The 15,751-nt window shown below is 42.9% G+C and overlaps 1 protein-coding gene across 1 annotated transcript in view; it reads left to right on the top strand.

Annotated features, from left to right (window-relative positions):
• Positions 1-1,133: 1,133 nt before the first annotated feature.
• LOC137291542 (hillarin-like) overlaps positions 1,134-15,751 on the top strand; it is a 52,832-nt gene continuing 38,214 nt past the window's right edge. Inside the window, exons 1-2 of the mRNA XM_067822920.1 lie at positions 1,134-1,334; positions 1,440-2,099. Coding sequence (XP_067679021.1) covers positions 1,509-2,099 — 591 coding nt within the window. The 5' untranslated portion in view covers positions 1,134-1,334; positions 1,440-1,508. The remainder of the gene's footprint in view (positions 1,335-1,439; positions 2,100-15,751) is intronic.

Raw genomic sequence — 15,751 nt, 5'->3', positions numbered from 1 at the left:
GGCGTATGTCTAATTCAAATTCATTTGGGTAGTGGTTAGAGGTAGTTGGGTAGTTTGCACGTTACTCTGGGATTTGAACCGACGAACCCCTGTTCCTGGCACAAACTACTACAAGGGACACAACCCCGGTTTGTTGTACCTACGATCTAAACATTTACAAAGAACTGTAGACGGGTAACTCAAAAACTCTCTCATTTTAATATAATCCGTTCGTCACACCGAAGACGATTCCCCTCATGGGTACAACAAGGCCCATTTCTGGTGTTCCCCGCCGTGGTATTGCTGGGATATTACTAACAGCGGCATAAAACCATACCCACGCACCCACCTTAATATAAGGCGATCCCAATATCCCCGCCTCCACCCTACTCACAACACCTCCTGAGAAAACAGCCCTTGTTTCCCCTTGTTTAACAGCCACCCCATCCGCCGACCTACAGTCAACCCCTCTACCTACCCCCCAAACCTCTGCCCCGCCCCAGTCCCACCTCTGCAGCCAGTCGCCCCGCCCACTAGTCAGCCCTTGCACCCTACCGTCAAATCCCAACCACACCACACATCCGTTAACATTGAATCGATCAAAGCATGAGTCTACCAAGATTTCAACTAGCAAAGTGTTTGACACTTGCACCCAGTCTTCAGGAGTGCCAATATTGGGTGTTCAGAGCTCAACGCCATAGCGGAAACTATTCATTTACATTCATTTAAACACACAGTAATTAATGCTGATTAGATACATTTTCGCTAAAATATTACCAAATTCATCTTGCTTTTGAATTTGTATAATTCCACAATGAATGCAAATAATGAACCTTAATCTGAAAAGACAGCTTCTGATTTTCTTAACAGTTCAAAGAAGTAATAATATGAAAAATAATACAGTGCTATTTCGTCACTAAGATTTTAGACGTTTTTACAAACATTGAAATGTGTCTACTCGGCCTTCCGAAACAACAGTGTACAGATCACAACAAGATATGTCCCAGGGAAATAGCGAGCATAGCAAATGTATTGGATTGTTTGCCCCTCGAGAAGAAATTGATCTTTGTCCAACACGGCAAACAGTCAATCTACAGGTAAGGCGGGTTATGGTTGGCTGCTTTGACATTCCTACACCCCCGGCTGTCACTAGTAGACTCGTCCATCGTTTGTTCTCCACGGGATATTAGCCAAACGGGCGCAAGCAGCCCTCGTGGGATGTAAGATCGTCAGTGCAGGACAAAGACAACCTTGTCTATTGAGGTCTTTACCACAACATGTCTGGTTTCACATTGCTCGGACCAGTTACTTAGGAAACTGTTCAACATGCCGCGCTTTTAATATACCTGGGCCAGGTAAGATCACAACCAGTCGTCTGCCCGGCTTGAGGTTATTTTTAGCGAATATATCGTATAGTAACATAGGTGACTGAGTTGTAACGCGTGTTATTTATTTTTCAGGTTCGGAGTCAAAGTCGTTTGTGATTATTCTATTGCCGATTGTCGTCTGCTGTTCAGACGTCGTCCAACATGGCTATGCAAGGAGACGAGGCGTCGATTGAAAGAGGTTACCGAAGACTGTCTTCTCTCTTCCTTCGGCCTGGAATCGATCAGCAAAAATGTCAACGTTGTAAAATGACAGTTTATCAACAAGAACGTCTCGGTCCCGTTCACGACGTCGTGTTTCATAAAACGTGTTTCAAGTGTGTAACTTGTGGACAGTTTCTTACTTTGAAAAACTACTGGTCAAATCAGGTGGACCCGGAGGACAGGGAAATATATTGCAACAGCCATGTACCGAGAATCGGTGGGGCAAGAATTGACAAGGAAGCGCTCGGAATTAAAAGTGCCATGTCTGTCCAGCAGCATTTCAAGAGAAATGCAGATTCTAAAACGTCAGAAAAACGGATACCAGACAACATCCCTCAAGTAGGGGCAGACGCGTTGATGATTCAAAGGGCCCTGAGAGCCCCCAAAACCAACCAGTATGGTCAAGAAGGAAATGTACCTGCCTCAAGTCTTGCTATCGATGCCTGGGGAATAAAAGATGCCATGGACGCACAAGTTCTACAAAAACGATATCAGAGAAAGTTGGATAAACATCACTTCCCTCCACATATCGTAAGTTTTTCACTTCAATCGTTGAATATTGCCTTGAGACTGAAGCCATTCTCTCTGTTTACGGCGAATGGGAATTATCAATTTCTGCACGACAGCGTTATGTTGACGTTCCCCGCCCTCGGTATATTTGCCAAAATTACTTCCCCCTTTTTTAACCACTAAACCATCGTCTCAATGAAAGACGAAATGTGTATTTGACCCGAAAAATCCTTGAGAGAAATTCTTTCAGCTGATCATACAAAGATTTCAAATTGATGGGGATAATTTTTAAACATGATTTTTAATTCCTTCGATTAAAAATCTGCTTCGTCCAGGACAGCATTATGTCAACAGAGGACCATGTTTATCCCAGTTACGCCTCTGATTATACCCCAGATTTGAACATATTGAAACCGATTTGTAGCAGCCCTCGGGCGTTGTAATTACGGTGTATGTTGATGTTCCTTCAAGCATGGCGGACTGTCAAAACGTCTGGCAGAAAATCTGCTACTCTTGTGAAAATATAACATTGTTTTCTATCCATTGCTCTGAGAAGACAGCGCCCGACAATCCAGACACGGTTGAGTGAAACCCGTAAACCATTTGTAAAACCACCCTTATATTAATTATTGACGACTTGTTCTTATCGATGCCCTAATAAAATTTAGTAGTAGCATTTTATGTCATTTAACTCGTTGACACTATTCACGATGTGAGTCAGAGCCAAGTCTCGGCTTGTATGTCAACTTTAAGAAAACAGCCCCAAAGTACGCGAGCTATTATTATCCAGGTAATATAGATATGAAATATTGTTATACCACAGCGTATGACAACCTGTTTTGTAAAGTTCACCACAGATGGGATTTCTATAGACATGCAAGGATACACATCGCATCTTTCTATGCTCCGTCTTGTCACAGAAGCAGCGCATGTCCGCCATTCTCCGTGGGGGCCTACGCCTACTTTGGGACATCTGAGCTCTCACAACCCCTGGCGACAGATGGCTGCAGCATTTCCTTATATCAATTATTAATTACATATGGCCTGATAACAAACGTTAATCAATCGGCATTTCTTACCCTAAGTTGAGCCCGCCCTTAACTACCAGGTCTGCAGTGAATGTAATACCACCGTAGTCGTTCCTCAGGCATAACCCCATAATACAGTGCACGAACATTTATTTGGCAGTCTTCAGTTGTTTCGAGAATTAAAGGAAGGCAATGTTTCCATTACAGAGTCCTTAACGAGTTTAATACACAACACGAACGCAGGTCCTAAGTATCCGAGACATTCGGTCTATTCTTACAGTAGTCGTGGTAAAGACTGGGAACAATTCTTCATTCCCAACACTCGTCGCCAGGTCGTGCTGGATTAGATATGGCAACAGTTGGCCTATAAATCGAACATCATCATTCATTCATTCGTAATGTCCATTGGTGGCCTACAATTCTACAGTGACAAGATTGTTGACTCCCGGTCGTTGTTAGTGGGGTATATCAAGGATATGTTATCATACCTTCTTTTTTAAGTCTTATCTGCAATAAATGACTTCAGAAATACCTACAATCACCACTGCTCGACGGGTATACAGTTGTTTCCTGCATGTCATCCCGGCTGTGATTTGACTGGACAATTGAATTAAAACCAGTGACACTCAATCACCCTGATGTTTGTTCAGTGTAAAAAGAGGTAATCTAATCAGATTGTTTTACAGGCTGTAAATTTCACAGTCATGTGGTATCCAAGAAACACTTCATGCAAGTTAGCGTTTCAATGGGGAATTCATGTTCTCTTCACAACACAGGACACTGGCACATACATCGATAAGTAGGGCGATTGGATAGTTCATTGGTTAAAGGGTTAGCTCGTCACGGAATGACCGGGTTCGATCCCACAAGAGTGCAATATGTGAAGCCCATCTCTGATATGCCCCGTGGCGATACTCCTGGAAGATAGGCGGTGATTTATCTTTTGCTGTATATATAATTATCTATTTATTTATTTGGTAATCTTTGAAACCATCCCGCATGAAAATGCCTGGATTAAGTCGTGTGGTATTTGTTAAGGCTCCGTTTCATGGTTGCATTCACTGTTGCCGCATTCCACTGTCTCTCATACTCTACAAAAGTAGTTAGGAATTGCTCTAAATATCTTACGAATTTATCAAAGATCGTAATGGCTTGCTTTTTAAACACAACACGACCTCCACGTGAAATGATGTCATTATTGAAAACAGCCTCCAGGGTTTTCTGAATGACATGGGACGCTGTCAGTTGCATCGCCATGCCGTACACGCATGATCGATTTACAATGGATGAGGGGTTTGAGAATGCCTTTCAATTTTGGCTCGCACGATGCACCTGACGTGAAGTCACGCAATAAAGGGATTGTGTGGCAGGTACATGTTTCGTTTTGAGATCGATCGGTTAAAAATCCGTTACAAGACAATACGGTAGATTTCTTTGATGGGAAATTTACACGCTGGGGTGATGAGGTGTGAAAGGCGTTGTTTCGACATTGCCAAGCAAGTGTCAATGTCAAAATGTCGCCTTTCACAGAATAAAATATGTTTTATATCCACAAAGATTTATCGTCATTCTTAATCAGGTAGACCACGAATCAACGCATTGGAAAGATGTAATTTAACGCACAAAAGACAATGTCACAACCCAGGTGACATCAGTTCCATTCATCTAGTTGCGTATTATCTGCCAAGGTATTAACCATGGACTCTAAACTACCAAGTATGTTAAGCTACATTCCACGATACTTCTATATCCCACCCCTGGTGCACACCCTTCACATCAGTAAGGCGTGCAATCTTCCCTTTTAGCATATACCCAAGTTTGACGTGACCGGGTGCAATGGGGGTAGCCTAATGGTTAAAGCGTTGGTCCGTCACGCCAAAGACCCTGTTTCGATTACAGGATCTGTGTCGATTTGATGAGTGCACAACAGGAAGCGATTAGCTCTTACCCCTTACCTCACTTCCATACATTTTAAATGATCTCATTCGTGTTGAGGACTAACAACTTAAGGGGCGGTGGGGTAGCCTTGTGGTGAAGGCGTTCGCTCGTCATGCCGAAGACCGGGTTCAGTTCCACACACGGGCACAATGTGTAAGGCCCACTGTGCTATTGCTGGAATGTTGCTAAAACGCGTAAAAGTAAACTCACTCACCCACTATACGTGACCGTATCTCACTGTTGTATACAATCTGCTGCAATGGAAGTGATCAGTAACTATACCGGCATATTTGACACCCCTACATCAGAGTTTTGATACCTCTACCTGTATATCTGACAACTCTACACCGGAGGTTTGATACCGTCAACTTGTAGATTTAACACCTCTACACCAGATGTTTCGTGCCTGTGGTTTACCTTTTCCAACATATCAAACACTTAGTAATGCATGAATTTTAAAACCGTGTTCTCAACTGCGTTGAAAATAGTCACAAAGATCTTCATGTGATTATGTAAAAGTGTTTGATAGTTCTTTAGCAGCAAGCTGAAGACATGTCCTTCTGATCTGATAACAGACTGCTGGAAACAATGACACCATTAAGCAGCGATTGAAATCGACAGGCAGACCCACATGCAACGAATGCACAGAATAGTGTGTACGTGTGTTTTATGATGGATATATTGTAACTTACATCGTAGTTGACTCAACGTGGCCCTTCTCGTAGGAATGCAGTAGAACAGGGCATTTGTTTACGAAAGTGTAAAAATAGTTTCCCCTGTGTTTTCACAGTAAAGTAGTAGTGATTTTGAGTAAAAGATAACGTCATGGCCCCCATGTTCATTTTCAATACTTCGTTGTGTAAATGATATTACTTTTCTTGTTTTTTTAATACCCACTCGATGCGGGAGAGTTTGTTTCAGTGATAGTGGCATTGTTAGTGTCCTAGTGATCCGTGCTGGTCGTGAGTGACCGGAAGTGAGCACGTCACATGCAACATGTGATCTACATGTAATTGATCCATTGTTGGCGATGGGGTAGTCTGGTGGTTAAGGCGTTCGCTCGTCATGCTGAAGACCTGGGTTTGATTCCCCAAATGGGCATAGTGTAGTGAAGCCCATTTCTGGTGTCTCCGATGGGATGTTGAGGGAATATTGCTAAAAGCGGAGTGAAACCAAACTCACACACTCATAGTTATCGAACTCCAGCATCTACCGCTGGTCTGCCTAATGGCACCATTGTCACTGACAGACTGCCATAGCGGTAAGGCTGTAAGAGTACAGAGTGTGCCCTAAAACAACATGCACACACTCCTTCACTATTCAGTCATGTCGATTTTCACTGAGTGCACTCCACACCACCCCACTTCCACACACATGAAATGATCACATTTCGTGTTGACATCCGTGTTTCTACTTCAGGGGCGGTGGGGTAGCCTTTCGGTGAAGGCATCGCTCGTTACGCTGAAGACCCGGGTTCGAATCCCCACAGGGGCACAATGTCTGAAGCCCACATATGGTGTCACTCATTTGATATTGCTAGAATATTCCCAATGGCTGTGTAAAACTCAGCTCAATCACTGAAACTGCGTCGGGGATAATACAACGCGGCAAATGCGTCAGTTGAAGTCTCACTCCTAGTTTTGAGGGAGGGACGGTTACTGTAGATGCAGGCCAGCTGGGAAAGGATAGTGTTGTTGCAGTCTTTACACTGTGACAAATAACCGGTTACTATAGATGGAGCCTAATAATGGAGTGAGTTGGGGCTAACGACAATTTAGCAATATTTCTCCTTACGGCTGGGGACACCTGAAATGAGCTTCGCATATTGTAGCTTTGTGGGGAATCGAACCTGAGACTTCAGGGTAATGAGAAAACGCTTTAACCACTTGGCTACCCCACCTAGTAGTGGTACTAGTTCTGTTACTGCTGATGTCATGACGCCTGATATTGATAGATAGCATTGCCTTCGTTCCGAATGGATGTGAAACAAGTGCGTCATAATTTACACCCCCATTCTTCTTTGTTAGCGTCGGAATTTATCCAAAGAAGTAGAGCATGAACAGTAGCTTTGTTTCCTAACAATGTCAAACGATGAAGTGCAATGAACACTAGCGTTATTATCCGATCCACTGAAGTCAAGGAAATCCTTGTTAATAGGTCTCCATCATATTTAATATATCACTCAATGACAGGTTGCACAAACACATGAGCAGTGGCCGAAACATGACGGTTTGTTGTAGATACTCGGTGTACACTCACTTAACATGTCACTTGATTGCTGACATTTGTTCGTCGATGTAGAGCACGTATTTGGTTGGTTAGGGTATTGTATAGTTTAGAGGGATGAACCCAAGATACATGATCTATTTGTTTTATAGCACATTAATATATGATTCACAAGAGGACCGGGATGAGGTGGATCTGACGGTTCTTAGTGTGGCACTATTGCAGTAGGTATAGTAGTCATTGCCTGTGTGTGGCCTGCTCGACTGTGTATGACAGCAGGACTTCTCTGTGCATCTACACATGACGCAGAGCATCACTAAAAGTATATGACGTTTAATGACCTATATCTTGCATACATATGTCAAGCGGCAGTCAGCATGAAATGCATGTCACTGGGCTGACATCAATAAATTGCGCAGTTGTTCATGTACTCAACGGATCACTGAAATAACCACGCAATTAAACCCAATAAGCGCCATTACAATAATGAGTTTTTGTCGAAACTTCCTATGTTTTCAAGTTTTGATTAGTAACATAACTTACATATGATGTACGCTGTTTTGCTGATACGACATCCATGTGTATTTCTCTCCACTGATAAGCGCGGAGGGCTAGCCTTGTGGTTAAGGTGTTTGCTCGTCACGTCGAAGACCCGGGTTCGATTCCCTACATAAGCACAAAGTGTGGTGTCCCTTGGCGTGATATTTTTGGAATATTGCTAAATGCAGCGTAAAACTAAACACACTCACCTCAGGTAAAACACTACGTCTTCGGTAGTTTGCCCTGCAGCAGTGTCATTACGAATGAACTACTCATGTAGCAGTGTCAGGGGTGGTTTATCTCATACAACTCATCATAGGACAGGGGCTATGGAACACGAAATTGTGTCAACATGCCCTAATTTAGGCATCAGTCACTCTGTTGGTCAATATTGAACATGCCAGCGTGTGACTCAAGATATATAAATATATATCTACCGCAAGACTCATACAGCTTTTTTGACTTGCGAAATAGGTGTTATATACACATTAAGCAGAGACGTCTGCTTATATTTGGGGAATATTTATTTTTATCTGTTTCGACAAAGGACAAAAAGAAATATGCAAAGTCATTGTGACACGTTGAGGCAAAAGTAGTTACAGAAGTGTCCTCTCCGTGAGAAAAAAGTCACTGGGTACACAAAGGAAATGGTTATTTAATCCAGCACCCTGCATTGGTAATATTTCATCGCAAATATTTGGATAGTATCGCTGAATTCAAAATAGGCAATAAACAGCGATCTCCCTTACTGGATAAAATAAAGTCAGAGTATCTCCGGGTGTTTGAAGATATCGCTCAGTTGGTGGTGGTTGGTTCACGACGCGGAAACTTCTGTATCTGAAATATATAACCGTAAAATTGAATTGGTCGGATACAGGGTGACTGTAAATTTAGCTGAAGTGGTACGCGATACATTTAATAATGTAGCAGCGTTTCACAAATGTGTCTATTTTCCTGAACGTCGAATTGCCTTGTGACTGGACTGAATTTTTACGTAATATATGGCGACGCACAACAAGGAAGTGTTTTGAGGGGTGTATCAGCTGTTCTTTTCTTCTGCTCCATCAGAAATAGAATACAGCCTGCGTTCTTAGGCATCGTATTTCGAGCAGTATTGTCATATAAATGGCATCGTACCTTGAGCAAAACACCTCGACGCTGTATGGTCAGTAGTACTGAACTAATAGCTTACAGTGCTAAAACAAGCAAAACCCCTTTGATATGTTGCATGTAATTTTAGCTCATTTGAGAATACTCTTAGGCTATCTGTTTTAATTGTTGATAGTGGCTTAAAGTGTTCGGTCATCACGTCAAATGCCTGTGTTCGATGCCCCTCTTGGGCACAAGTTAAAATCCATATCTGATGTCCCTAGTGTTTAAATGTTTATTGCTTGGTGACTGAGTTATGTCAGGCTCTAATTGACTGAGTGAGTTATGTCAGGCTCTAATTGACTGTGTGAGTTATGTCAGGCTCTAATTGACTGAGAAAGTTATGTCAGGCTCTAACTGACTGAGTGAGTTATGTCAGGCTCTAATTGACTAGGTTCCCTATAAACGTGGGACGGGCCTCTTAACATCAATCATTGGTTTCTTTGTTCATAATTTGACTATATACAGACCGCCATACAGCTGTAACACTGATAGGTCATGTGTTAAAACAACACGCACATACACACAGGTATATACATCGGGTCTGTCATCGTAGTAAACGGGTCGTCGGTCACACACAAATAGTCACGTTTGTTGGTCAAGTCTCGAGAATTTATTTGGAATTCAAAAAAGTGTAGATTTCTGACAGATGACAGTTATGTGATGTGCAGTATCTCTGACGACATCATCAAACGCCCATACATACAGCCATTTGTTGCTGTCAACAGGTTTGGTTTGCATGCATCGATAGTGGTCCCACTTACCTGGCCGAGTTTCAGCTATGCGAACATAAGCCATGTTTCACAGATACTAACACTCCCGTCCGAATCAATAACTCATCCATATGTAGGTGAATGTGTATATGTCATATTGATTTCGATACACGTTCAAGTTTTATACACCATTAGCATATCAGAATTCCATTTCATTGCACTTGTCAGTCAACGTTTATGATTTATTTTTCGCAAAAAGTTTAGAGTGGCCACGCCCGTCTCTCGTTTGCATTGTCATTGGGGTCGTATATCGCTTTATGCTGTGGTGTTCACGCTATTTCAAGTAGCGTGACTTGTGTCATCTAGGGCAAGACTGGCAGTTTCAAGCTGACGCCGAGGTGGTAGTAGCTCATTTCGGCAATAAAGAAGTTGTGCCAAGATTTACTCGTGAACTGTGAGCCGGAATTGTGATGGCCTTGAACTTCGAAATAGTTATGAAAAGTTATGTAACACTTCATGGACGTGAGACACGTATAAGTAAAACAAGTAAAACATATATCGACAGGAAACGAATCGTTAGGGTTCATAGAGTACGGGTATTTTATTTTCAAATATCTGGTTCGGTCATAAGTAAGAAATGGTCTATTTCACCCAGAAAGTGTTTTGTTTTCCACGTGTAAGTATCGCATGTCAGAAGACAACCTTACTATCGCAAACCTAACCTAGGTTTAGGGTGGTCTGATGGATGAGGTGGTCCGATGGATGGGGTGTTCTGATTGCTCGGCTTAATCGCGTGTAATTGTACCAAAACGGCGGGCATATTTGCTCGCAATATCGATTACTCTAGTGTCTGGCCCGGGTTCGATTCCATACAGGCGGCGGTAATATGCTGAATATTGTTCAGTAGACATGGCAACAAACACTGTGCAGTGTTCCGGTACTCTCCATGTCCTGAGAACAATGCACATCAAAAATAATATTACATTTAGTTCAGTGAAGGTTGTGTTTGCATACCCACGTGGTTGTGTGATCTTTTCGAAGAATATTCATCACACGAAATAGCACTGTAGCACCCGAAGAACGATTCTACATTTGAAACTTAAACTGGTTTTTCTCTGGTAAAGAACTGATGTCACATTGTGATATGTGGATGTTTGACACTGATTTGGCGTTGTGTACTCGTCCTATCCCTCAGCCCACGATCACCAAGTGTCTTGGTGTTGCATCACTTCATTCGGCTTGCGTTCCCTAGCAACATCCGTCAACTGAAAGCAGCAGTACAGCTGTGCAGAGATCAGGGCGGCGACTGGATGCTATGAAATGGGTCCATTCTGCACCTTAGTAAACCCTACAACACAGGCTGTTGTGGTGGATATCAATAAGCTCGGATGATTCATGCATTATCCATGCTACTGTGGAATAGGCTGCAGTGGGGTAGCCTAGTGGTTAAAGCGTTCGCTCGTCACCCTTAAGGCCCGGGTTCTATTCCCCACATGATTACAACACCCGAAGCCCATTTATGGTGTACCCCGCCGTGATATTGCCGGAAAATTGCTAACACCGGCGTAAAAACTTACTCACTATGTCACGTGTAAAATACACATATAAGTCCAAAGTACTGTACCCAGCAGGTACAGAGGCCTCCATTAGCCTGTTCTGGTCGTATGGTGCTACTTAAAGTAACTTGACTGAAAGGGTGGTCAGGCACGGTGCCGTGGTAGGTAACTTTGTACCGTACCCTGACGGTGTTCATCGCCCCTTACTATATTGATCACAGGATTGTATGGTCCAGACTCGATTATTTACAGATCAGCGCCACATGTTGATTGCGACGCGAAAGAAAATAAAGGAGTGTAGTACATATGCCTAGACATACCCTTGCTGTCTTTTGCACAAAGGCAAAAGTTTGATTCATTGATTTGTGCAGAAACCCGAAACGTTAGCAAAGTCGAGCAAGGTGAGATATGTCACCGGACTTTAGTTATTGCGTTTTTGACGCACGTCAGAAAACCACGAAACAGGATTACTTATGTAAATGCAGTTTCCAAAGCTAACACAAATCGACTCGTATAACAGCGGATTATGGCTAGACTACCGATACGAATGATGATACACGGCAGATTTCCCCTGTGTTTGTTGAACACTCGGTCAAAGGCAAATGAAGGGGACGAAAACGGCATGCTTGTAACATCTTGGGCTAACAGATGTTGAATCCATTAGCTCAAGACTGCACAGATGACAGAAATCGACGAAGGTATTGATTAAACTGTTGATAGTACTCGTGGTGTTTCGTCAGGTACGAGATATTGACAACTTGTGACCACCCATAAGATGAGACACAAAGAAGTTGGGATTTGATAGCGATAATTCCATAAGTTCCATTGGCGCAGTTGTTCACAAGTTTCATTCTGACCGAAAGTTACACAGAAACTATATGGCATATAGTTTTACGTTTGAGAAAGTCTGTACGCCAGATTGGACGAAGAAGGAATAGTGTTTAAAAATTAGAATGGACTGACAAAATGATGCATTCGTGTGATTGTCGTGTTTCAACGACTAAGCAGTGCACGAAGATTTGAGGGTTGCTAACCCTTCCGACGCATTGCATAAATAGTCCTTCAGCCCCTCGTCAAGTTGAATGCACCTCTTGAGTGCATGAACATAACACCTTCAGCAGCCATCACGTTGAGTAAAGCGCTCGAGTCACGTTGCATGTGCCTTGCTGTGTGCTGTATGTTCCATCATGCAATTAGCGCTTGCTAATTTGCTGTAACCCCTGTCCTTGGCATTCCTTGCGTTCCGGGAGTCCCCCTACGTTCCCCCTCCTCAAATCGACAAACCAAACTCTGCCTTTGTCAACTTTGCCGGAAGCTCACCCGCCATTTTGTAAGAAAGTTTTTACATAAGAACGTCTTCCCTGTGTCTGAAACATGCAGTAAGCTGCCTTCTTAAAGTTTATCCGTAACAACAGTTAATCAGTACGGGCACAGGAGTCAACCTTGGCTGACACCCTTCTCATCTTCTTGACATAATGAGTGTTCAATACATGAACTAAGGAAGAAATGCACCGAGGTTTTCGGTTTGGGTCAGAAGCAAAATAGTGAGGCATTTCAATTCTTTGTCTGGGCTAAACAATGTCACCAGATGAGGTAAACACAAAACCAGACTCTTTCTCACCTGTTGTCGGCAAACATCTGAGGCTTGAAGGTGGACAGGTCTGTAAATGATCCAGGTGATCACTATGACTATTTGTTGAGTGTGCATATTGGTTTGGTGCCGAGTGATGTGAGTCTCGGGGAAGTCTGCATCGAAAACTAAAATTCATTGGTATCAACAAAAGGCGAAAGTCTATATTCTGGTTGTCTTCTGGATGAAATTAACATACGCTAACACTAAATACGCTTGAGAAAGTTTTGACGGCCACGTATAAAGCATGTTAGGCTATACATAACGACGTTCAATGATTCAAGTTAATTATATAATGGTGACGAGATCATGAATTGGACCGCAGGTGTTTTAAGGGGAAAACAATGTAAAGAATAGGGACCCTCTGTTATCGTGGAATTTTCAAAACTTTCCCCTATGTTTTTAGCCGAAAACTGATTCCATCCTGCTTAAAACAGGAGGTTTGTTTTCAATGTCTGAGTTTTTAACGCATTTATACAATTGGTAGTTGTTTTGGTTGAGCCCCAATACAACTGAATCGACTTCCCATGCACTTATTAGACTGGTTTTCTGGCGGCGGCTGTGTATTACTTGTGTCTACAGACAGATCTCAGTACAGAGATGTCCAAATCTCATCATTCCCAGATCCATGAAAATGTCACTTTTTGTCTATAGACAGGCGCCCAAGTTGCCACAGCCTGATACAGTTGTCACCTCACGGATTCACGCCAATAGTACGCATGTCTAAAGACCTGATACCGTCCACAGCTCCAAACAGGGTCACGTCTCGTCCATATGTGTGTTGACATTGGCTAAAGCTATCTTTTGAGCTGTCCCTTTCCGTCTTGTGGAGATTAGCATCTTTTGTCTAAATGACAGCGCCAGTTTGGTCTGTACTTAATGTCTTATATATGCCTCGAGATGGATAAAGGGGTTTAACCAGTGTTGTAGAGTTTCCGTCATTGATGGCGAGAAGCCCGTTGTCAGCTCGCCATCAGTTGGTAATGTCTTCTCCAACGTCTGTTTATCCAAGCTTTAATTTCTCATGTTTAGAATTGGATGTTGCTGCCATATGTGCCCGGGAATCGGAATATCACCTTGCAACTTCTACCAGACGTACTCAAGGGGAACAGAACCTTCAAGAATTTCAAAATATTATGTTTGTAAGGGACGTGCAACGATGGGGGCATTAAATTGGCGTGGTCGTCTCTGTTCAAAGGGATGGGCGTTGGGATGTCTAAAAAGGGTCATTCGTCATGATGAAAATCCGGGTTTGAATACTGACACTGGTAGAACATGTGAAGTCCACGCAAAGATAATCAGCTTACTAAACTAAGGGATGTCTATTAACTCCTTTCAAATTTACTTCTCATGAGACCTTCCGTTTTGTGACAAATGTTTCTCTTCGTTAACTTAAGTCCTATATACGTTGTAGTCTTAAAATATTTCACTGTGCAATGTGGTCCTGAGAATCGTTGCTTCCAATCCAGGCATGAATCTGCAATCACAGAGATGGCCGCACCAGTCCACCTGCTGTGGTCAACAAAGCATGTCAGGTGTGTGACCGCGTCAGTCCATACCATGTGGTTAGGATAGCATGTACAGTGTATAACCAGTGGCCACTGGTCGAATTCCCACTGGCATTCCGGCCAGTGGACGTGATGTACCTGTAACCTGCAAGCACTGACCAGGGATGCCACTAACACCTCTGTTGACCCCTCGGCCTCTGGGCAGTTGGTGGAGACGTCTCAGGTGCCCAGGTTGGCGGGAGGTTGGGGGTTGGGGTAGTTTAGTTACCATTTTACACAGAAACAGCCCAATTACAACGAACCAATAGCTATCTAACAACAGTTAGTAGTGACCTGGAATGTTTATTATTTCGGAAGACTGTTGTTCTCGTGTTCTAAAAGGACATCTAAAGGTAGACGAATGCTTTATTTTACTGCACTGGAAAGTCTGCATTAAACATTGAAGCGAAATCGGATTCATTCAGAATGGCACATTTCCGTGTCAAGAAAAAGCCTGGATGACCAATGTCATTCTTTCATTAGCGTCATTTCCCGGATTATCTGATTATCGAAATGCCTTGCTTCCTCATTCTTTCGTTTAATGTTCAGCCCCCTTGTAAGACTTCTCCACCTCCAAGTAGCATTGTCTTAAACTCCTACCTCCAATCGTAAGATATTACTCTGACCATGAACTGCTTGAAGCCAGGTATTTGATCTTTTCATGGCGACGTGGCCAGATAAGACCCGTTTGTATTGTCTCTGGGGGTTTCGGTATCTGGGATCAATGTTATTCGATATGCGCCAACCTGGATACGAGGAAAGCGATTACTGAAGCAGGGGGTTATATTTGATTGAATCTTTATCCTTGGGAAGTGTCCACGACCTGCAAAGGTCGGCAAAGTAGAGCCGCCAGATAGGTTATCTCTTAAGTCCGCTGCTGAGATAGATAGTCTACACCTGAGGAAGACATTCCGGCGAACCATAGCGGTACCAGCTGAATTTGACAAACGAATGGGTATGGAGAAAGCAGAAGGCCAGTGGCAAACATAAAATAGAAGCGACAATAACATTTCCATAATCTCAGAAATCTCAAGTAGATTCCGGCGCAATGCCTTCCTCCTTGTGGAACGTTGACAACAGAAGCTGTAAATCAAAGAGTGGTGTCACAACTCAGGCGGCTATCAGTAACAGATTACCAGGTAGTTCAGCCAGGTTCCTATAATACACACAATGAACGTTTTCAGATAGACCCACGTGGGAATGTTGGTTTGGTCCCACGCATGGTGAAAAAAAAGAAATACTTTAATGGACACTTTACACAACTGTTTTGCTTGACAGCAAAAACATTAAAGCCATTTTGAATTGTTGAGCCAATTGAACTGAACCCTTACCAACTACCACCCCTT

This window comes from Haliotis asinina, chromosome 7, assembly GCF_037392515.1.
Source record: "Haliotis asinina isolate JCU_RB_2024 chromosome 7, JCU_Hal_asi_v2, whole genome shotgun sequence".
In the NCBI taxonomy this organism is placed as follows: domain Eukaryota; kingdom Metazoa; phylum Mollusca; class Gastropoda; order Lepetellida; family Haliotidae; genus Haliotis; species Haliotis asinina.
Note: the sequence above shows the minus strand (reverse complement) of the source record. Positions and strands in the feature narration are given on the sequence as shown.